Raw genomic sequence first — 24,600 nt, 5'->3', positions numbered from 1 at the left:
CCAATGGTGTCTGCCAGCATCTGTGTCAGCATGCCTGTACTAGGTCACAATAATGGTTGCCACCAATGTCTTAGTCCCTGAGAGGTCTCACTTTTCACTGAGATGTGCCCATAGTCTATCGGGTGAGTCTCTTTTCTCCAAAGGACTGTGTACCTTTCTTTCTGCTGATTTTAGGTTGCTTTCCAAAATGGGTGAATTTATGCATGAGCCCTTTAAGACTAGGCTTTTCTTTCCCTTATGTCTGATAGCTTTTCTTGGCATGTTCCCCATTGTTGTTAATATTCAGCAAAGCCAGATATTATGACACTTGTCTTGGTTGTTGTGAGTTCAAAAGCTGCTTATTGTGTCAAAGCTCTCCTGCTCAGAGCTGCCAGTCCTCCAAGGAATGCTTCTTACCTTAAGATTGCTCCTGGCTGTGAAGCACCATGGCTAAAAATGTGGCTTTTTCTTCCCCAGGAAGGGATTTCGGCCTCTTCCACCTCAGTCAGCACTGTCCCTTGTTGTGGGGGTTCTTTTTATCCAGTTTCCAATTCTCTCTCAAGGATAATTACTCCAAAAGTTGTTGTAAATTTGTTGTGTCCAAGGGAGGTGGGGAGTTCAGAATCCTCCTATGCTGCCATCTTGACACTGGCTTAGTTAATTTTTCTATATGGTGTGAGGTAGGGGTCCAACTTCATTCTTTGCATAGGGATATCCAGTTGTCCCAGCACCATTCGTTGAAGAGACTATTTTATTCCCATTGAGTGGTCTTGGTATCTATTTTAAGAATCATTTGACCTTATATGCGAGGGTTTGTTTCTGGGCTCTGTATTCTGTTTCATTGGTCTATATGTCTCTCCTTATGCCACTATTACACTGGTTTGATTACTGTAGCTTTGTAGTAAGTTTTGAAATTGGGACATATGAGTTGTCCAACTTCATTCTTCTTTTTCAGGATCATTTTGGCTGTTTGGGGCCCCTTACAGTTCCACATGAGTTTGAGGATTGACATTCCCATTTCTGCAAAAAATGCTCTTCAGATTTTGAAACAGATTGAATTGTAGGTGTAGATCGCTTTGGACAGTACTGGCATCTTAACAATATTAAATTTTCCTATCCTTGAACACTTGATGTCTTTTCATTTACTTAGGTATTCTATAATTTATTTCAGCAATAGTATATAGTTTTCAGTACACAAATCTTTCACCTCCTTGGTTAAATTTATTCCGAGATATTTTATTCTTTTAGATGCTATAATAAATTGAATAAGTTTATTAACTTGCTTTTCAGAATGTTTGTTTCTAGTGTATAGAAACAACTGGTTTTTGTTTGTTGATCTTGTATCCTGTAACTTTGCTGAATTTATTAGCTTTAGTACCTTTCTTGAGGATTCCTTAAGACTTTGTATATAGAGGATCATATCATATATCAACTTTCTAATAGATACATGGCTATTCAGGTTACCTGTTTCTTCTTCAGTAAGTATTAGTGGTTTGTCTTTTAAGCAGTTTTCCCCTTTTGGTCCAATTTGTTGAATTAATTGGCAATGTTTGTTCATATTTTCTCAATCCTGATATTGGTACTTTGTGTCTTCTCTCTTTTTTTCTCTATCAGTCGAGCTAGAGGTTTGTGAGCTTTATTGATGCTCTCAAAGAGCAAGCTTTTTCTTTTATTTTCTCTATTGCTTTTCTGTTTTCTATGTCATTGATTTCCAATTTGATTTTTATCACTCTTTTGCTTACTTTAATTTATTATTCTTTTTCTAGTTTCTTCAGGTTAAATCTGAGGTCACTGACTTGAGACCACTTCTCATGTCTAATCATGAATTTAGTGCTATAAATTTCTCCCTTATGTTCTGCTTTAATGGAATCCCATATATTTGTGTTCTCATTTACATTCAGTTCGAAACACTTTCTACTTTCCTTTTTGATTTCTTTTTGACCTATAGGTTATTTAGAAATGTGTTACCTTTTTTCTGAACATTTGAGCATTTGTTATTTGTTACTGATTTTTAACTTAATTCCATAGGGGTCAGAGGACATATTTTGTATGACTTGAACTATATTAAATTTACTGATACTTGTTTTATTACCTAGAATATGGTCTATCTTGGTAAATGCTCCATGTGCTCTTTTGATAACAGTGTGAATTCTGCTGTTATTGGGTAGAATGTTCTGTAAATGTCAAGCAGGTCATTCTGGTTTTTGGTGGTGTTCAAATCTTCCATGTCCTTGCTAATGTTATGCTTACTTGTTCTATGAATTATGGAAAAGGGCTAATGAAACCTCTGAGTATAATTTTCTGGATTTGTCTATTTCACTTTGCAGATTTATCAGTTTTGGTTCATTTATTTTAAAGTTTCATTGTTTGGGGCATTTTGACCATTTCGTCACTATGAAATGACCTTCTTTATCCCTCACAGTATTCTTTGCTCTGAAATTTTACTTTGTCTGCTAGTAATATTGCTACTTCAGCTTTCTTTTGACTAGTATTAACATACCAATTTTTTATTTTTAACTTATGTGTGTCTTTGTTTTTAAAGTATGTTTTTTGTAAGCAGCATAGAGTTGGACCTTGTCTTTTTTGTTGTTGTTGTTAATCCTTTCTGATAATCTCTGCCTTTTAATCAGGGTGTTTAAAGGTTTTGCATTTAATGTGATTACTGACATGGTTAGACTTAAGTCTATAATCTTGATATTTGTTTTCTTTGTCCCCTTTTTCTGTCCTCTCCCTTGTGTTATTAGCTATAACTCTTGGTTTTGCTCTTTTAGAAGTTACTTCAGGGTTTATAGTATACATCTTTAACTCATCACAGTCTCTCCCAAGTGATATTATCCCCTTCAGATAGAGTAAAGAACCTTGCAGTGATATGCTTCCATTTCTCTTCTTGAAGCCTTGATACTATTGTCATCATACATTTTACATTTTTATATGTTATAGACACCACAACATCTTGTTATTATTTTTTGTTTATACATATATATTAAAGAGATTTATATAATAAGAAGGAAATCTTATATACTCACCCATGCAGTTACCATTTCCTATGTTCCTCATTCTTTTGTGCAGAGCCATATTTCCAAATGACATCATTTTCCTTCTGCCTGAACAGTTAACACTTCTTGTAGTGTGGTTCTGCTGGTGATGAATTTTTTTTCAGCTTTTGTATATGTGAAAACATCCTTATTTTGCCTTTCTTTTTGAAAGGTAACTTTACTGAGTATAGAATTCCTGGTTGACAGTACCTTTTCCTTCAGTGCTTTAAAGATTCTGCTCAACTTTCTTCTTGGTTACATTATTTCCAGTTAGAAATCTGCTGTCATCCTTATTTTTCTTCCTTTGTATATAACGTAGCTGCTCTTAAGATTTTGTTGTTGTTGGCTTTGAGCAAATTGATTATGATGTGCCTTTGTAGTTTTCTTCATAACTTTTGGGCTTGGAATTCTTAGATCTGTAGATTTATAGTTTTCATCAAGTTTGGAAACTTTTTGGCTATTACTTATTCAAATATTTTTTTCATACCATCCCTCTCCTTTGAGGACTCCAAGCACTCAAATGTTAGGCTTCTTGAAGTTGTTCCATAATTTGCTGTTGCTCTCTTCCTTTTTGACTCTTTTTTCTCTTTGTATTTCAGTTTGGATAGTTTCTGCTACTATCTTCCAAGTTCACTATCTTTTCTTTTGCAATTTCTAATCTGCCGTTAATCTCATTCAGTGTAAATTTCATCTCAGACATTGTAGTTTTTATTTCTAGAAGTTCAACTTGGATCTTTTTTATACCTTCTATATCTCTACTTAAGTTTTTTTTTTCTTTTTTGCTGAGGAAGATTGGCCCTGAGCTAACATCCGTGCTTCCTCTGTTTTGTATGTGAGCCACTGCCACAGCGTGGCTGCTGACAGGTGGTATAGGTCTGCATCCAGAAACTGAACCCAGGTTGCTAAAGTGAAGTGCACTGACCTTAACCACTAGGCAATGGGGTTGGCCCACTCTACTTAAGTTTTTGATCGTAGGAAATCCAGGTATAATTATTGTTTTAATGTCCTTTCCTTCTAATTCTAACGTCTGTGCCTCTTCCAGACCAGTTTCAACTGATTTATTTATTCTCCTCATTATGAGTCTTATTTTCTTTCCAGATATTTGGATTTTACATTATTGGGTGCTGTCTATTTGCATATTCCTATAAATATTCTTGAGCTTCACTCTGGACTGCAGTTAAATAACTGGCAATAGTTTGATTTTTTAGATGGGTATGAAGCAGTGTTCACCTAGAGCTAATTATTCTCCACTCCTGACTCTTCTACCAGGGCCCATGGATTGTGAGTTTTTCCAGTCTGCCTGGTAGGAACAGGCACTGGTCCAGGATCTGAGTAAGCCCAGAGCACAGCTCCCTCTAATCCTTTTGGATTGTTCTTGCCTATTCTCAAGTAGTCCTGTCACATGCATATGTCCATTGTCCTTGCTGGATTCTCCAGGGGAACCCTGTGCAGGTCTCCAGGGTTCTCTGTGCACTTGTCTCCTCTCAGGTACTCTATCCTGCAAACTCTAGCTCTCTTAGTCTCCTTGGACTCTGAGGTCCAGCTGCTCAACTGAGGAAATAAACTTCTATGTTCTCTTTCTGTCTGTCGTTGTCTGTAAATAAAGTATTTCAAAGCAGTATTCTGAGGCAATTGTAGGGCTCACTTCCTTTGTTTTCCATGTCAGCTGTTGCTGTCCAAATGTTCAGTGTCTTCAAGGTCTTTGTTTTATATATTTTGTCTGTTGTTTATTATTTCTGACTGTAGATTAAGTCTAGTTTCTGTTACTAAATCAACAAGTAGTGGAAGTCCTGAACTTTACATTTTAAAATCTCCCTCCCTGTTGTGGATGCTTTTCCCCTGTAGATTGCACTTGTCTTTTAATTCACTCAGTTACACATGCTTGACCTCTTACCCTAAGCAAGGCACTTAGTTCTGCAGGGAGAATGCCCATGAGGAGAATGGCCCCTGCCTTCACGACATTTACAGTCATGGGCAATGTTAAGACAAGTATATGAACTGCTTTCATCCAAGCAGAAGTTAGTGAGGCAGTTTGGTAGAAGACACTTCAGAAGCTGAGTACAGAAGAAAATGGCTTCATACACAAGATGAGATTTAAAAAGAGCCTTGAAGGATGAGTTGGTCAGCACTTACGTTAGCATAGAAAAACTTCACATTTGAATAGTACTTTACAATTGGCAGAGTTTCACACTCATTATTTCTCTTAATAAGATAATGTAGACATTGGAACAATTTAAAGAACCTCCCCGGTATAAGATATAGCTTGAATAAAGACAGGGTGTCAAGAAAGATTAGACTGCATTTTCAGAAAAGAGTGAGTTCTCCAGCTGCGTTGGCATACAGATATAAGATGGCAGCAGCAGGCAAAAATTCTGGAGCAAAGGGCAGTTGGAGACCATTTTGTCAAGGCAATGAATGACAGGTGGAGACATTTATACTTAATTTCTTAGGCACCAGGAGCCATTGAGGGGATCATGGGACCAAAATGATAGAAACCATGTGTTCTGAAATTAACTTATAAATAGAGTATGGTCAGGATGGCAGTGCAAAGAGAATAAAGGTGAGGAAACCAAAGTGCATTTCAAATGGTACCTCTTCTCAATTCTTCCCTCTTCTTGAATTTTCTTTTTGAACCCTTGTCATCATATTTTCTTGAAACAGACACAGAGGAAAGGATTTGAGTGCAAGCAGTTTTGGGGAAGATGATTCTAGGAAACACAAATGGGGGAGTGGGGAAGTAAGACTGGGGAGGAAGGCAGCTGTTAAAGGGCACGTTACCAAGCAGGTTTCCACTGTCGGCAAGTGGAACTGGATCACAGCCATTTATTAAACTCTGGATGGCAGTGTAGACAGCTACATTAGATTCACTCAGGCTGAGAGGCAAGGGGACTGAGATGTTTATACACTGACACCTGCCGTTCCCTGGTTGAGAGACACTCCCAGGAGGTGTTAATTTCCAACACTTCCAGTCTGCCCTAGGACAGTGGAGTGGGCTTTGTGAGTCCCCAAAAGCCCTCAAGTAAAAAGATGCAGGTTCTGGCCGTGGAAGGCAGGAAGCACGTGCTGGAAAGGGGATGACACAGGACGTATACGTGGCTCCTCTCAGCACACCACCCAAATCTACTCATTCTCCACATCAAGTACATGCTACCCTTATGTCATTTCTTCGAAGTGGTAGCCATAGCAATTTCTTTTAAAAAAGTAAAATGAGAAGACAGCTGTTGGTCCCAAGACCATAATTAACCACCCATTCCAGATTCCCCTCACCTCAACCACCTCGTCTGCTGGTCTAGGTCTGCTTAGTGGGATGACTCTGACTTCCGTTCTCCATGAGCTCCTGGTCACTGTGCCCTTGTTGGCCATAGTTGCTGCAGTTGCCTGTTCATTGTCACCGGTCATGGAAGTAGCAGGGATGCCCTAGCAAATTCTCTAGATTTCAGACATGCTCCTCCCTGCCCCCCTGATATAGCAACAACCCTCTCTACTCAGGATAATTAGGGTCAAACTTTTCCTGTTCAAGTTCTGGCATGAGGAGCCTGTGACAGGTAGCAGCAACAGCTTTAGGTTAAGGGAATGGTTTCTTGGTAGAAAATCATCTCCCTCCACCTCCACCTTCCCCGCTGAGGAACTAGGGCTTCTAGTCCAGCAGATCCTAAGGTTGAAGGGACAGGAAGCACAAATTCCTCATGAAGGTCACTGGGAGCAATAAGGAGAGGGGCCATTCCATTTCCACACCTTTTTTAACTTTAATAGATAATGCCAAACAGTCATCCAGAGTGGTTGTGCTCACTAGCAGTGTGTGAGAGTTCACTTTGCTCCAGGTCCTCACTGACACGTGGTTCTTTGTTTTTTATTGTCATTCTGATGGGTAGGTAGAGGCATCTCATTGTGGTTTAATTTGCACTTTTCTGATTATGAAGGATATTGAAGATCTTTTCTTTTCTATTTTTTTTCTCACATAGATACTGTCTTTTGTAATGTCCCTATTCAAGTCCTTTGTCTAATTTTCCACCAGGTTTTCTGTCTTTTTGTAATCATTTTCTAGGAATTCTTTATATATTCTCTTATAAAAGTCATGTGCAGATATTTTCTCCCATTCTGTGGCTTGCCTCTCCACCCTTTTGATGAAAGGAAGTTGTTAATATTGCTATAAGACAATTTATTAGTCTTTTTCTTTATGATTCTGGAGTCCTATTTAATAAATCTTTCCTTATCTTGGTATCATGCAGATATTCCCCTATAATTTTCTAAAAGCTTTATTGGTTCTACCTTTCACATTTAGGGCCACAGTCCGCCTGGAATTGATTTTTGTAGTTGAGAGGTAGGGTCAAGTTTCATTTCCTTCTGCCCTGTGGATGCCCAGTTATCCCGAAATCATTTATTGAAAAGACCTCCTTTTTCCAAAGCAATGCCACCTTGTCATAAATCAGATGAGCACATATACAGGCTCTGTTGGGAGGGCTCTCTATTCTGTTCTCTCAATTCACTGTCCATCCTTACACCAGCAGTGCACTGTTTTAATTACTCTAGCTTTCTGATAAGTCTTAATACATGGTGGTGATCTTCCTCTCACTTTGCTCTTCTTTTCAAGAGTGTCTTTACTGTTCTTGACCATTTACATTTCCATTCTTTTAGAAAGAACTTGTCAAGTTCCCAAAGACGTTAGAATTTTTATTGTAATTACATTGACTACATAGATAAATATGGGGATAAGAGAATTTGATAAGTACAATTTTGAGTCCTCTATTTCATAAATATTATATATCTCCATCAATAATGCTTTGTAGTTGTCAACATAGAGACCTTGCGCATTCTTCTTAGATTTAGTCTTATAAGATTATTTTGTTAGCTTGTTATAATGTGTATATAAATGCAACATGTGTGCATTTACAAAACAATTAATGCAATATACATACCTATATATGTATGTATGTGTATACAATCTATAGAAATACAATGGAGGATCTTGTTTCCAGAAATCTTGCTAAACTCACTTATTAATTCTAACAAGTTTTCTGAAGTTTATTTTAGATTTTCTACACATATAATCATTTCATTTGCAAATGATGGTAGCATTATTTCTACCTTTTCAATTATTAGACTTTTGGTTCTTTTTCTTGCCCAGCTGCTGTGGCAAGGACCTCCAATACAGTCTTGAATAGAACTGGTGAAATCAGACATTCTTTCCCTGATACCAATCTTAAAGGGAAAAATTTGAACATTTCGTCATTATATATGATATTTCATTAGGATATTTCTGAATGCTTTTTACAGACTAAGTATTCTTATTCTTCTAAGAAGACATTATCATGAACAGATGTTGAATTGTATCAAATGTGTTTTCTGCTTCAACTGAGATAATCATACGATTTTTCTCATTTTGTGCAATGTGGCTAGTTAGACTGATTTTTTTAATGCTACACTAACCTTGAGTTCTTGGACTATATCCACTTTCTTGATGTATTATTTTTTAACATATATTGTTGGGATTAATTTGCTAATGTTTTTTAAAGAATATTTGCATGAATAAGCTTGTAATTTTCCATTTTTATAATGTGTTTGATGGGTTTTGGTATCAAGTTGACATTGGCTTCATAAAAATCAGTTGAGAAGTGTTTATTCTCATCACTTGAATTGCTTTTGTAGGTGAGTGTGATTTCTTCCTCAGATGTTTGGTAAAATTCACTGGTGAAACCATCCAAATCTAAAATTTCCTTTGTGGAAAGATTTAAATTATCTTTTAATTTGTTTAAAGTTAAATAACTGTTTAGAATATGTACTATTCTACTACAAATTTTAGTAATTTGTATTTTTCTAGTAATTTGTCCTTTTCATTTAAATTTTCAAACTTATTTGCGTACACTTACTCATATAGTACTTTTACCTCTGATGTATATAGGATCTGCAGTGATGTCCCCTTTTTTATTTCTCTTATTCATATTTTGTACCCATGTATTTCAAGTTCTGTCTTTCTGGGGTGGGTTAGTTATTATATTTGTGTTTTTTCTTGCTATTATGTTTAATATAGCCTTAACTTTCTTTAGACTTCATTTACTATTTTCCAATATTTGAGATGGATGCTTAGCTCATTAACATCAGCTTTTAATATTTTTAATATTAATTTCCCTGAAAGCAAGCAATATCCCACAAGTTTTGATGCATAGTATATTTAATATTGTTTAAGTAAATACATGTCCTAATTTCTCTTGTGACTTTTTTCCTTTGGTCATTTATTAGGTCATTTAAGTCTTTAAATTGGTCATTTAGAATTGTATTCCTCAATGTCAAATCAAATGGAATGTTTTTTTGTTTTGTGTGTGTGTGTGAGGAAGATTCGCCCTGAGCTAACATCTATTGCCAATCATCTTCCTCTATTTTGTATGTTGGATGCTGCCACAGCATGACTGTCAAGTGGAGTAGGTCCACGCCTGGGATCTGAACCCGCAAACCTGAGCCGCAGTAGCACAGCGTGTGGAACTTTGACCACTTGGCCACAGGGTCAGCCCCTGAGAGTTTTTTAAAATAATTTTCTTCTTATTTTTAATTATGGTGTAGTTGAATTCTATATGAATTCTGTTTGTTGAGATTTGTTACTTGCTTTATGGCTCAGAATGTGGTCACTGTCTGTAAACATTGAGAGTGCACTTGAAGAGACCGCATTCTACGGTTGTCGAGTGCAGTGGTTTATATATGTCCACGAGGATAAGTTTGTTGATAGTGCTGTTCAAAATTCTATACCTTCCTAGTTTTCTGACTGTTTGTTCTAGCAAACACTGAGAAAGGAGTGTTAAAATCTCCTGAGATTTTGAATTTGTTTATGTCTTCTTTGTTTCTCTTAATTTTTGCAATCTGTAATATGAAGTTATGTTATTAGTAGTATGTAAATTTAGAATTATTTTTATGCTCCTAATGAATTAAACTTTTTCTCATTTCAAATAACCCTTTTTGTGTATAGAAATTCTTTGTGATTCAAAATTGCTTTCTCTAATGTTAATACAGGCCCACTAGCTTTCTCTTTGTTACTCTTTGCCAGATATCTTTTTCATCCTTTCACATTGTTTTCTGATATCTGTATGTTTTAGGTATATTTCTTATAACTTCATATTGTTGAGTTTTGTTTTATTCATTCTGACGATCTTTATATTTTCATTAGAAGATTTTACTTAATTTACTTTTAATGTTATTATTGATACATTTGAGTCTGAAACTTCCATCTTTTAGTTTTTATTTGGTCTGCCTGATCTGTTTTCCTCTTTCCCTCCATTTTTGCCTTCTTTTACATGATTGAGAATTTTATTATTCTTTCTTGAGTTGCGTTGAAAGTTATACACTCCTTTACTCTTATGTTAGTGCTTAGAGATTACAACATGCGTCTTGGACCTATCAGTATTTAATATGAACTGATGTTTATCCTCTTCCTGGACAACGAAAGGACCTTTTGTTAAAAAGAGTCATGTGTTATAATTAAGTCTGTTTATAAATCCCCTAAGACATCATTATTAATATTTAATACAGCCAACATGCATTTATATTTACCCTCACAGTTACCATTTGTGTTGCTCTTCATTCTTTCCTGCATTTTAACCCTTTTGTCATCAGGGCCATGTTTCCTTCTCTTGGAAGGACACTATTTAAGTATTTTGTTTAGTTCTAGTTTAACACTGACCTATTTTCTCAATTTCCTGTTAAGATTTTATCTTCTTTGGTTTTCAGCATTTTAGTGTCATGTGCCTAGGTATAATCTCCCTTTTTTGTCCTATTTAAGGATTTTGGATCTGTGGTTGGGGACTTTTTATCAGATTTGCTAAATTCTCAGCTGTCATTTCTTTAAACATTGCTTCTGCTTAATTCTTTCTCTCCTTTTCTTCTAGGGCTCCAATTGCATATACATCAGCCCCTCCCTCTCCATCCTCTATGCATTTACCCTCTTCTATTATTTCCCAGTCTTTAGTCTCCCCTTGCTTTATTCTAATCAATTTTTCTGACCTTTCTTCTAGTTTACTAATTTTCTCTTCAGGTCAGCCAAATCGACTGTTGAACCATTCAGTGCGCTTTTAATTGAGTTCTTTTTTCAAGTCTAGTTTTTTGTTTTTATTTTTGTTTTTCTCAAATCTGACCATTAGGTCACATTTTATGGTTTCCAGCTCTTCTAGAATGTCAGCCTTGGCTTTAGCTTCATGATCCTAGCAAGCATAGTAATTGAAAGTCCCTGTGAGCTGCTTCCTATTTTTGTGTTTTTTGGATCTTGTTGCATGCTGCCTTATTCTCCTCTTATACCTGATTATCTTTGAGTATGTGTCTGACGTTGCACTTGGAAATTTGTGTTTTATAAATCATTTGACGCCTAGGATTATGTTTTTTTCATTAAGAGGGGACTTTTGTTTTGTTCAGTATCTGGGGGTTCCAGAAGTCTGGAATCACTTTAACTCAATTTTAGGGGTTGAGATTTTCTGGGCCACCCAGTTGACTCTAAGCTGTGTAGCAGTTTACACAAAGGCCCACTCTTTCTTCCAGTTCACTCTATGAGGTTCAGTTCTTCATGGACCCATTAAAAAGCATAGCTGTTTAACAGGCCCCTCTGTTGGTGAATTCTACGGTAGGCAGAATAATAGCCCGTTAACAATTCCCGTGTTTTAATCTCCGGAACCTGAGAACATGTTATGGTACTTCATAAGGGGAAATTAACGTTGCAAATGGAACTAAGGTGGTTAATTAGCTATCCTTGAAGTGGGGAGATTATCTCTAGTTATCCTGAATTATTGAGGTGGGCTCAGTGTAATCACAAGGGGCCTTGTAAGTGAAAGAGGGAGGCAGGAGAGTGAGCGCCAGATGATAGAGTGGGAGAAAGATTCCATCCTCAGTTGCTGACTTTGAAAATGAAAGGAAGCCATGAGTGAAGGAATGTGAATGGCCTCTAGAAGCTGGAAAGAGCAAGCAGTGGATTCTTTCCTAGAGACTCCAGAAGGAACTCAGCCCTTCTCACACCTTGATTTTAGCTCAGTGAGACCCATTTCCAACTTCCAACCTCCAGAACTTAAGATAACACGTTTATATTATTTTACGCCACCAAGTTTGTGGTAATTTGTTACAGCAGAAATGGTGAACTAATTCAGGTCCTATACTCCAAGATTTGACTCACTGGCTCCACTCAATTTCTCAACTTTTTCAGAAACTAGACTTTTCTAAGGGAAAAGAGGCCCCAGAGACCAGTGTGGACTCTCTGGGTCTTGTTTGGGTATTCCTCACCTTCTTGTTCAATCTCGGATACCTTCAGGCTGGTGTTTGAAATGTTTTGTCCACTGTTCCTATTTGCCCTCAGCCAGATGGTCTGTCCAAATTGCATGTCTTTAATGCTGGACAATTTTTCTTTTGAATCCTGATGACTGAGCTCGTCTGGTTGTGCTTTAGAATTCCATGTTCCTGCTGCCATTTTAGTCTCAGAGTCAGTTCCCAGATTAGTGCAAGAGCTTCTTCTTTGACCTCTTCTTTCTCTATCCTCCATCCTGAGTTTCTTCTAGCCAGCAGTATGACTTTCTCCTCCATGGTTACCATTGAGAGCTGGCCTCAGGATTCACTTCGTTATAAATGAATCTGAGACTCCAGTTCCCTTCTCCACCACCTGGTGAGAAGAGAGCACCTTTTCTCCGACTGGACTTTCTGCTCAGTCATCTCCAGAACGTGGCAGGTTCATACCCTGCAGCCCCGTCTTTGCTCACACCATCACGCCCACTGGTAGTGATGAAAGAGGGACCAGAGGCCTGTGGCTGTGAAGAAGACAGGCTGACTTGCAACCTGGTGGGGCAAAGCAGCTCAATAGTGTTTCTCTAGACATGTCTCCTGCAGTGGCACCTGTTGGATTAAGGACAGGTTCTTCTGAGAGGGCTGTTTTAAAGAACAGCCCTCATTTAGGTTTTGAAGTTGGTTTTCTATAAAACAGCTCTTGTTGCTTACTGTTTGTAGGCATAGCCAGTCCTTAGATTCTCTAAATACATTTGATAAAAGAGAAAGTGGAATTCTGCTGGCAATCACAGCCCACAAAGGCAGCACGAAGCATTTTTAGCTGAGAGGGAAAGAAAGACTTTTGATTTTGAGAATTCAGACTCAAACCCAGGACTCTGAGCCTTTGAATTTTGCCACCATCTAAATGAAAGCTGGGAGGTTTTCTGACTGTGAAACAGCAGGAGGGAAGGGAACAAAGGTTGAAAAGACAGGGAGGGAAGGGAGGCCTGGCTCTTGCATGTTCAGGGCAGATTGCAGGAGTGAAAGGCTGGCTTTCTACCTTCAGACACAGAGATGCACTTGGTCTCTAATGCTTGGATTTAGGGCCGGAAAATTTGCAATTAGAAAAAGAAGGCAGAAACCCAGACACCCCTTGATCACTTTCCCCTATGAGCTGTCAAAGGCACTGAGCTTCCAGGAGCCTCCTGTAAGGCCCGCTGAGGCCCTGACGTCTGTCCCATGGTCCCTGTCAGCGTTGTTTCCCTGGAGATAATGACAGCACAGAGACTGTCGTGAGCTGTATTGCCTGCAGTCCAGTGCTTTGTCGTGGGCTGCTGTGCCAACCTACTTATGCACTGATATATTTAGGACACGTTAAATAATACAGTCACGACTATTGCAATGGTAGATTAAATAGTTACTTAGATGTGTTTTGTGATCGTTTCTATTCTATTTCTATTTGTATTGGAGCAAAAGCTCTAAGTAACACTGAATCTATGAAGCTTATTGGAGAAAAGGTTCCTTTGATTTAAGGCTCTTCATACATTTGACGTCTGCTGCCACCAGGACCAGAATGCCTACAGTTCCATTCAGATTTTTATTTATTAGTAGATACTGATTGAGTACCCACTGTGTGCCAGGGGACACTGTGGTAGACAAGACAATTTCTTTCCCATTTCAGGTTAACTAGTTGAAAATATTGCTTTGACAATACAGTCTTTGCAGTAAATAAGTAAATTCATTCATTCATTCGCCCATCAGTATTGGCCCATCTGCCCTCCTTTGAATTCCCACAGCACTGACAGGCATGTATTAAACAAATTGGATTGAAACAGCAAAACAAGTTGGGGTAATTATTTCATTAATTTGGGTTAAATGCTTTGCCTAAATTAATTCAGATATTGTTCTAGCAGCTAGATTAGAGACTCTGAAGAAATCATTTTATATTACTACCAAGTGAAAAAAAAACTTATAAAAGAGAGACTGTGCTTTCTGGAATACAGAGAAGCCCTACCAGCCCCCGTTGGGAGTTCCATGTTCCCCAGCAGTGGGTGGGGGGGCCACCCAGCAAGCAGGGGCTGTAGGCCCCCAAGAGCACAGCATGGATCTCTGGGATGTTTTGGAAGCTTGTGGTACATGAAATCTTTCTGGAATAAGCATTCGTCACCCCTGGGCTGTGTGTGCACGAGGCTCTGTGCTGGTTTCAAGGGAACATAGCTTCTGTTCTCAGGCAACGTGAGGTCTAGCGAACGAGAGATGGAGCCGGCTCCAGCCAAGCGTGTGTGCATAGGGGCCATGCAAGCTCGGAGGGTGGGGAGCTGTCACATCCTGAAATGTAGAGGGCAGTTCTCCAGGTAGAGTAGGATGGGAGGGCAAAGGAAGCTGTGCACAAAGGTTTGTGCCTCTCCAGGACAAGCCACATGGGAGGAATGAACAGGTGCTGGGAGGGCTGGCAGCTGACAGGGTCAGTTCAAGGCTCCCTGGGCAGAGCTTGGCAGCTGTGTCAGGGTGTAGGTTTCACCTTGTAAGGCAGCAGCTGATGTAGGGCATTCAGCCTTCAAAGGCCGGTGTGGGGCAGTGATGTTGAGGGTGGAGGTAGAGAGAAAACCCTGAGTCCCTTGTGACCAGGAGCCTGATGACAGGTGACACAAAGGGCACTTTCAGGACCGAGTCCCAGATGCAGGGAACACAAGGAGCATGTGTTTTCCATGTCTTGTTGCTGGTGAGGAGGTGGAGTTCCTGGGCTTTGTGCGTTCTCTCACCAGGCTCCTCTGTGACCATGGCATCCAGAGACCAAGGCAGAGAGCCTCACCTTGAAATCTCCAGATAGAGAGCTAGGCAGGGTCCCTGCTGGAAGTACTTGCTTATCCAATCGGCCAAGCAATGTAAACTCATTTTTTTCACTTCTTTTATGATAAAAAATAATGGTGTCTGTTTTGATGGACTATAAATGTCCCTCCAGACATCACTGCTTCTTTTGTAGCATGGAGGAAGTCCACTTTTGCTTTTATTGAGTACTTATTAGTAATTCATTTAATGCAAATGTGAAATACAAGATTGGTAACAGAATCTTCCAGATGGATCAAGCATCCATTCAGTGAATGGTATGGGCACCGTTGAATAACATATCAAACCTGTCCCGTGTGGTTGAACAGGGGTACACAGCACCTGCACAGATACCTGTTCTGGCTAGAGGGGGTGCTGAGCATCAGAAACAGGTGGGCACTGGGCATCTATGGAGGGAAAGAGAGAGGGACCACCCTCTGGGGTGACTCTGTTCACAGAGATTTCAGCTGCTACAGTTTCTAGCAGAAATGCAAGTTCAAAGACAGGGCTAAGGGGCCTACCCTGCATCACCACCCTGCCTCTTCCTTTCCATCTAATAAGGGCAAATCACTTTGTTCAAAGAAGCTTGAGAAATATTTGGAGTATGGCAGCAGAAACTGTGAGCATTTCATTGCCAGTAAGGTACTGGTTTGGACCTGCGTGCTCTGCAGTGAGTGATGTCATTGGCTTGATGTCATCAGCTGCACTTGGCCCGAGGTGCTCAGCTTACCGTGGCCAAGCTGCAGAGGGCTGGCAGCTTCGGCTTGAGGGCCTGCAGGAGCAAGAACACTGGCAAGGTAAGGCTGCTTCTTTCTGCAGTGCCTCTCCATACTGAGGCCATCACAAGCACTGGTGTGAATAGAATCACCTCTGCGTCCCATGGGATTGTGGGTTCACAGGGCTCCAGAGACCTCGGAGATCCAAGTTTAAATGCCCTCACTTCACTTGCAAAACTCTCATATTTATTAATCAGAACACCTAGAACTAAATCACATGGCTCCTGATCTTTTAGTCCACTTTTGGGTGAACTCTGCTAACTCCACATCTATGGGCATTGCTAAAGATGAGAAGAGGGTATAGACCATCGGATCTGGGTACATTTACTTGTTGGAAAACATTAAAACTTTAAGACATGTGTAAGTTTCTTTGGAAATTTCTGTAGAATCAATTATATACTTTCCAGCGTATTAAGCAGAGCGTCGTCTTTTCCTGTTAATGCAAGATAGGCTCAGTCAGTGTTGGTGGCTGAGCTGGATCTCTGAGAGGCCAAGGAACTTCTGTCAGTCACTCCAAGGCCTCTTGACTTTGGGCATGACCTTGGACATGGTCCTTAATAACGTTAAAGGTCGTATGAAAACCAACCCCATAGTAGTGGTGTAAGTAGCAATGAGCAGCACTTAGCACAAAGCCTGGCATTTAGCAAGCTTTTTACATTTACAGAATTGTAATTGTAGTTGATGACGATAATGATGATGATGCAGATGATGCAGGTGAAGTAATACAGTGGCTCCCTCAAGAATGACTTACGCATGAGGCTTTCCATGTTTGTCCTGACATTCCTGGATTTCTGGGCTGTATGTTCTACTTGATTATTAATTCGTTTTTTACAATCAGTTCTCAATGTTCATTTATATCTGCTCTTTTAAACTTTTTTTTATTGTAGTAAAATGTACATAATGCAAAGTTTACCATTTTAACCATTTTTAAGTATACAGTTCTATGGCATTAATTTTATTCAGATTGTTATGCAACCATCACCACCGTCCATCTCCAGAACTTTTTCATCTTCCCCCACCGTATATCTGCTTTTTTAAAAAAGTAGAGTCAACATACTCCAAAGGGAAGGGTGGGCTCGGGTGTCTCATTCTGTCCATGCTCCAAGGGGAGGTTGACAAAACCTTGGCTGAAGGATGACTAGGGCATGGCCTTGAAGCCAGTTTGGAATGAAGCAGGTGGGTAGATGAGTGGATAGAGGGATAAACAAATATATTTCTTAAATGGGGGTATTAAACTGCATCGCCAGTTAAGTTAAAAACAATCAATGTAAGTATAATTTTCTCATCCAAAAGGTGCACTCCAGATGTGAAACCCTTGTAAAATGAGAAACTCAAAGATGGGCTCTGTATTAGTCTGCTCGGGCTGCCATAACAAAATACCACAGACTGAGTGGCTGAAACAACAGACATTTATTTTCTCATAGTGCTGAGCCTGGGAGTCCGAGATCAAAATGTCCACAGGATTGGTTTCTTCTGAGGCCTCTCTCCTTGGCTTGTGGATGTCCATCTCCTCCCTTTTTCTTTGCATGATCGTCCCTCTGTGCTTGTCTGTGTCCAAATTTCCTCTTCTTGTGAGGACACCAGTCAGATTGTACTAGGGCTCACCCTAATGACCTCATTTTAACTTGACTATCTCTTTAAATACCCTGTGTCCAAATATGGTCACATTCTGAGGTATTGGGGATTAGGATTTCAACATATGAATTCTGGGGGTAGGGATGGGGGACACAGTTCAACTCATAACAGTCTCTAAAGATCTCTCCAGTTGTAAAAATCCTCAAAATCCTCCCCAATTCCAGACGAAGCAGATGAAGCCAGGCATCTGGTGCCATGGCCATACACATTCCCCAATGTATATGATCATTGGTAGAACATTATGAATGCAGCTCTGGAGTCTCAGAGACAGAATGTCCTACAATTTCTGAGCCATGCACAGTACATTTTTCTTAGAAAGAATAATAAACAGAGACAGAGTATTTTAAGTCTCCCCTCCTTGTCTGCCAAGAATAATCCTGGCATGTTCTGGAACTCACTCCCTTCATGGCCATCCTGGACGCTATATCTGCAGATGTCTGCCCTGGAAAAAGCAACCAACTGGCTTTAAGATAATCCACACGGGGCTCTGGAAACATAGCCTCACTCTGGAAATAGAACCAGAGGCCATTCCAGTCCAAGGAGAGGGGCTGATGGCTAATTAAAGTCCAAGAAGAGCTTTTTAAAATGACATTTTAATTTTAGCTATTGAATTGCGCTACTATCATCTAGTGAGTCTTCTCTTTAACCTACAGGACGCACTGAAAATGGTCAGAACTGCCTTTGGAGTGGTTACCTTTATGGCTGTATTCTGTGCCAGGGACTGCATTGTCATAGTGGAGTAATAATTATCTGGGCTGGGGTCAACCATGTTTCTGCCAGTTCTGTGATTTTTTACCAGTTGCACTTTTTTGTGTGATGATTTACTTGTGTGAGCAAAGACAGTTTGACTTTTCACCATGTTGTGACACTTGATAGAGAAAAGAGAATGACAAGCTTAATAAGAGAGAGCTGATTTTTAAAAAATCCATGAATTGTAGCCCGTTATTTATACTAAAGGCTTATTTTCTATATTTCCTTCCTTTCTGCCTCCTCCCTCTCCTCCCTCTCTCCACTCCTGATCTCTTCATATGCTCTATGGCACTTTTATATCTATCAGTCACAAAATTCTAAATGAAAGACCTTCTTTGGGGTGAGCTATCATTTTTTCATCAAGCAGAATAATAAAGAAATTACTGCCTTACACATTGGTTATTTAAACGTTTTTCTTCAAATATATGTGAAGGATTTTTAGCACACATTGAGGAAATGATAGTTTATTATAATTTCCTATTTTCCAGATGGAATTTGCTTCTCTGAATCTGTATAGAAAATTGGAAGGTGCTGGTCTTTCTGAAGAAACTCATTCATCCCTTCCCATCATTAGTGGCTTCCTTTGCTGTAATCTCATATTCTCTTACTTTGCATTAGAGCTACAATCCTTTCAGCTCACTCACTCACTATTCTACTAATTGCTCTTCATTCTATAATGATTAGTTATCATTCATTATAAAAAGGAAGAAGCATGGTCTAAGTGCCATGTGCATGGGGATTCTGTAAAGGTTACTAGACAGAGACCTTCTTCCGTAACATTTCCCTGCCGTGGATGCCAGACAGAAAATCAAGTGCCTTTTAGAACAGAGCAGTCTGAGTCCATATTTCTCTAATGTCTACATGCTGTATTATTCTAGGTCTCTGAATTCAATCCTTTGACCTTCACCAGTGTAATCGAGTGTGAGAAGCCAAACAACGACCTGACTAGGTTTCGTGGTTGCATGTGAGTATCCTACATCTGCCTGAAGTGGTCATCCTATTTGGCAAACTGTATATGTAAATATGTCTCTGTATACACACACACACACACACACACACAAACCAGTTCTAAAATAGTATTCGTATTCTTTGCCATGTTGTGCACCTTTGAGGAGTGTTGCCCTGCACCTGAGCCTTCTTGGTTGCTTATGGGACTAGTTGGTAAGATCCTACATGCAGTAGGAACTCATCAGAGCAGCCTGTGATGAAGAGTGACTGCTTTTCCTTCCTCTCTTGGTTCCTGGGAAGGTGAGGGAGTGACAAGGGAAGGGTAGCTGACTACTTGTGGCCCCATTAATGGTAGCTCAGGGACCAGACACCTGGAGCCTGGGTGGAGTTCATTCATTCGTTCCTTTATGATTTTACCCATTGAAAAGATATTTGTTGATCACCTACAAAATACTGGGCCCTCTTCAAGGCTCTGAGGATCATACCATGAACCGAATAGACAAAATCCCTGCCTCTATGTTCATTTCATCTAGTTACAGGAAAAGGGCGACAATAAACACAAGAATAAGTACAAGATATAATATGTCAAATAGTCCAGTCCCTTGCTCCAAAACAGAAAGATAGAAAAGGTGGATAAATGACACAGGATTGGCCATGTGTTGGTCCTTACTGAAGCTGGCTCTGGGTACACAGGAGGTAATTATACTAGTCTCTCTACTTTCATATACATTTGGAAATTTCAATAATAATAATAGTGTGTGTGTGTGTGTGTGTGTGTGTGTGTGTGTGTAGGCAGTTGGTGTGGGGAAAAATAACATGGGAGGGAAATAGGGAGAATGAAGGAGTCGCTGAGTTGCATACCAGGGCAGTCGGAGGTGACCTCACAAAGAACGAAAGGAGATGTGTAAGCAAGAACCTGAGGGCACAGGTTTGACTTACCCTGATTTCCTGCTCAATCTTTTGTGCATCAGTCAACTCTTGCAGGCCTAGATTTCTTGTCTGGAGAATTCGGGGCCTTCTGGCCGGCTCTCCCACTCAAGGTGGGAGCTGACGAGTCTGCTGCTTAGCGGTCCAGCTGCAGAGTGCCCCCCCCCCCCACATAGACGCATTGCCCCACTTTCTGCTTCTGAAAGTGGGCTCCACTTCCCAGAGCTTTTGGTATAAGTTTGAATCTTCTGCTTTACAAACACCTCCAGCAACGTTGCCTGTGCCCAGCACACAGTAGGCTCTCCGTCATGTTGTGGGCTGAATCAACAAATAAAAAGTGTTAACAGTAAAGGGTGAAATTTGTCTGCTGATGAGTGATGGCCCAGTAACACTGAAATTGCCCTGATTCTTGCCTGAGGATCACAAACTTGGAAAATGTCAGATCATCCCTTAAGGGAACCAATTAAAGGAGGGCAAAACTCATAAGGAAACATTAAAATGTAGTATGTACAGTTTGGGGGAGAATACTCAACTACTCACACATAACTGGTCTGCTGTGGACTTTTAACCTCTCTGGCCCCTGGGCTATCTTCTCCAGGACCCCTTGACCTGGTGTCCCCAGGACCTCACTCACATGGCACCATTCTCAACACCACCACGAATCTCTCAACAGAGCAGGTACTGGGTTTCCAAAGACCCTGAAATACCTGTTGTGAAGGAGGCAGTGTCAACCTCTAGAGAGAATGTTCTGTGGACGTTCTTGCTCATGGGGTAATTTTTGGGGGCCAACACTACCACAGAAAAAGGGTAGACGTCCTTCTCCAAGACTGTACACCTCACCTCACTGTAGTCAGTCTCCTCTGCATCTCTGGGGTCCCCCTGGAGCCCTGGAAGGTGTGGCGCTCTTATGCTCCGACGACTGCTCACCCCTTTGCTGCCTGCGCTAGAGCTGGATTAACACTGAAGGCAATTCACCCCTAAGTCAGCAGCTCTCGGGCCCACCCTCAGGGAACTACCTTTGTGGTAGGAGATTAAACAGTGTGGCTCAGTGCTGAGGCTGGAGCACTCTGGAGCCCACACTGTCCAGCCAAATAACCTCAAGTAGACAACCTGACTTGATTTATCTCTGTAATGGGGAGAATTACAGGAGCTCCTTGTGTCATCAGTGCAAAGTTTAGTCAGTTGAGTCCACAGAAAGCTTTCAGAAGGGTGGGTGGGTTAATAAGTATCCGCCGCTATTATGGTTACTGCTACTCTTGTTAATATTACTATTAGAGATAATACTGTAGAGCAGGGAGAGAGAAGAGTCAGGAGGGAGGTAGCTGATTGAATGTGTCCAGGCAGGAAGATCCAATTGAAGAGGTGGCTGGGAGGATGGTTTGTCTTCAGTATATGTGTCAGAGAAGCTATAGGACGAAGAAAGATGGGGTTTTGAGGTTTCCTGAATTTGAGGAACTGGCAAATGCATCAGGTGGAGTGACCCAGCTGACAGGAAAAAAAAATATGGGTCAAGAAATCAGGGGAGTGGGAGCTGGAGGTAGAGATTTGAGACCCATCTGCGTAGAGGTCATGTTTGAAGTCAGGGATGAGGCCAGGCCAAGGTGGGGCAGAGGGTTAGGGAAGAGAGGGAAGGAACGAAGACATGGTAGCCCCAGCAGTCAGGAGCAGGAGGCCTTGTTGTCACAGGAATGCAGTTCCAAGGGCGATGCCCAGCAGTGGAGGCACAGCAGGGATGTTTAGGAAGGAGGTCTGTAGAATGCTAGACCTCACAGGGAGCCTAGGAAGAGAGGACCACACTGCCAGGGGAGCCTGAGACGGCAGACTCCACATTGCAGGAGATGGAAGAGGAATTATATTGCTTAACCACTCTTTACAGAAATGTGGCTTAAAAAGGAGGGACAGGGCCAGAAATGAAAGCCTCAAAAAAAGATCAGCCGGGCCAGCCCGGTGGCTCAGCGGTTAGGTTCGCATGTCCCACTTCGGCGGCCCGGGGTTCTCTAATTTGGATCCTAGGTGCAGACATGGCATCACTTGGCAAGCCATGCTGTGGCAGGCGTCCCACATATAAAGTAGAGGAAGACGGGCACGGATGTTAGCTCAGGGCCAGGCTTCCTCAGCAAAAAGAGGAGGATTGGTGGCAGATGTTAGCTCAGGGCTAATCTTCAAAAAAAGAACAGGGGCTTTTGTTAGGAAGAGAGAAGACACAAAAGGCCAAGCTGGTAGAGCTCTCTGGGGCATGTGATGGGGTGTGGCGACTTCCTTGTGTGGAGAGGGTGGTGACCAATGAGGGGCAGTGTCCCGTGAATCCTCACTCAGCCCCAGTGCCACACCACCCCCACACGCAGCCCTCGGCTCACTCAGCGCCCCCGCTGCCTCCTTCAGAAGGCGGCCCCTCAGATGGATGCTGTCACCAGCCAGGCCAACTGGGGCAAGGGTTCCCAGCACCAGTGTCCTCCTTGACATGTTGCCTGAGAGAGAAACGTGAAGAGGGCAACTGTCCCCTGTGTGAAATCTTTTCCCATTCTGTTCTCCAGTCTTGCCAGGCTTTTTCCTTAATTTTTCCAACAAATTGGCTGCCCTGAGTCTCGCCCCTTAGCCTGGGCCGAAGTCCTGGCCATCTGTGTGCCTAGACCCCCATGTCATTGTGACTTGCCGCATCTACCAGGTGGGGAATTTGGATTTGCTACAGGAATGTCAGGGTGTTAAAAGTTCCTCCCTCCGTGGCTCTGGGGTGCAACCAGAGTGAGCAGCCCTCTGGCCCCAGAAAGTCAGGCTGAACTGCTGCAGGAAGAGTGCAGAGGAGAGGGGAGCAGCCTGCTCACACCCCTGAGTCCTGTCAGCAGCCAGAGGGGGGCCTCAGCCTCATACTGGTCCTGATGCTCAGGGGTGGAGCTAACCTGGGCAGTAGACCTGCAGTTTAGACCAGGGAGCTGAGCAGCAGCCGAGCCAGTTTCCTGGTTTGCTGGTTGGCTTGCTCTCATTATCTGCCTAGGGTGGCCTCCTTTCAGCCTTGACACAGCTGTGCGCTGTTGCCTCAGTCATGCCAGGGAGCCCAACCTGCAGGCTGAGCCCAGCCGACAGCCGTTTCATTAGGTTTCAGTCTTATTTGGACCAGCCAGTCCGACCTTCGAACCTTAGTCTTTTGCACTTGGAGAACTAAGCTTGGGTTTGCAAGCAAGAATACCCAAGTCTGAATTCCAGCTCTCCTCCTCCCCTGGACAGGTGGCCTAAAGAGAGTCATCCTGCATTTCCGAGCCCTCACTCCCTCCTAATTCTGGAAGCAACAATGACTGACCTGAGAACAGAGTGAAGGAGTATGTGTGAAGGACGTCTTGAATTGGAACGCTTTGTGCAAGAGAGTGGTGTTAGCTGTAGTGTACAAGTCCATTGGTATGAAATGTCCACAATACAAATATCTTCAGTGACAGGAGTGGATTAGTGGTTGCCAGGAGGTGGAGGTGGGATGGGAATGAGGGGTGACTGTCAGTGGGTACCATGTTTCTTTCTGGTCATGAAAATGTTCTAAAATTAGCTGATAGTGAGAGCTGCATAACTTGGTGAATATACAAAAAAAAATTCACTCAACTGTACACTTTAAGTGGGTGAATTTTATGGTATATGAAACATATCTCAAGCAGTTAAAAAAAAAATGTCGAGGGCTGGCACCATGGCGTAGTGGTTAAGTTTGGTGTGCTCCACTTTGGTGGCCCAGGTTCTTGGGTTTAGATCCGGGATGCGGACCTACACCACTTGTCAGCCATGCTGTGGTTTTGACCCACATATAAAGTGGAGGAATATTGGCACAGATGTTAGCTCAGGGCTAATCTTCCTCAGCAAAAAAAAAAAAAAAGAAAAAGAAAAAAAAGTGTCAGGAGCTTCATTATTTGGGTGCATTTTAATGCAATCTGTGTACCTAAGTGCCAATGAAATCCTCATAATTAGGAACTGGAAGGAACAGCACTCTCAACCCTTTGAGTTGCCCTCAGCCCCTGGCCTGCCACTGCCCAGAGAGGCCAGTGCACCTGGCAGCTCAGGGTGCCCTGCTTGGCTGTGGTCGGCCACTTTCATGGCACACCATGGGTGGCCTTTGAAGCCAGCAGTCAATCAAACATTTCCCCTTACCCCTAAAAAATAAAGCAAAAAAGTTGATTGGTTTAGTCCTCTGATGCAAAATTCCATTTCAAATGGTAAAGCTGTGTCCCATTTCTTACCCCAAAGTCCTCCACAGAACAGCTTCTGAGCTCCCTCCTGAGTGTTGTGGAGTCTCATGCAACCACACAGGACTGCATGAGCACCGGCTGCCGTCTAGAGCCCAGGACGTGCTTGTTGGGGCTGCCTCCCCACCTCGGCAGATGACGTGCTCTACGACCACTGTCACCTCACAGGAGACCACATCAGGGTCATTACTAAAAGCAGAGCCTTCATGTCCCCCATCCCTCCTGCCCAGCATCTGGATGGAGCTTTGTGTGGGCTTATGTCTCAAATGTCCTCACTACCAATGACCA

At 41.6% G+C, this 24,600-nt stretch overlaps 1 protein-coding gene across 1 annotated transcript in view; it reads left to right on the top strand.

The window, feature by feature from the left end:
* Nucleotides 1–24,600, top strand: part of ATP10A (ATPase phospholipid transporting 10A (putative)) — a 179,826-nt gene that overhangs the window by 97,354 nt on the left and 57,872 nt on the right. The window contains 1 exon segment of the mRNA XM_001917920.5: nt 19,099–19,184. Within this exon segment, the coding sequence (XP_001917955.3) occupies nt 19,099–19,184 (86 nt within the window).

The sequence above is a fragment of the Equus caballus genome, chromosome 1, assembly GCF_041296265.1.
Source record: "Equus caballus isolate H_3958 breed thoroughbred chromosome 1, TB-T2T, whole genome shotgun sequence".
NCBI lineage: Eukaryota > Metazoa > Chordata > Mammalia > Perissodactyla > Equidae > Equus > Equus caballus.
The sequence above is the reverse complement of the archived record's forward strand: the minus strand, read 5'-3'. Positions and strand labels throughout refer to the sequence as shown.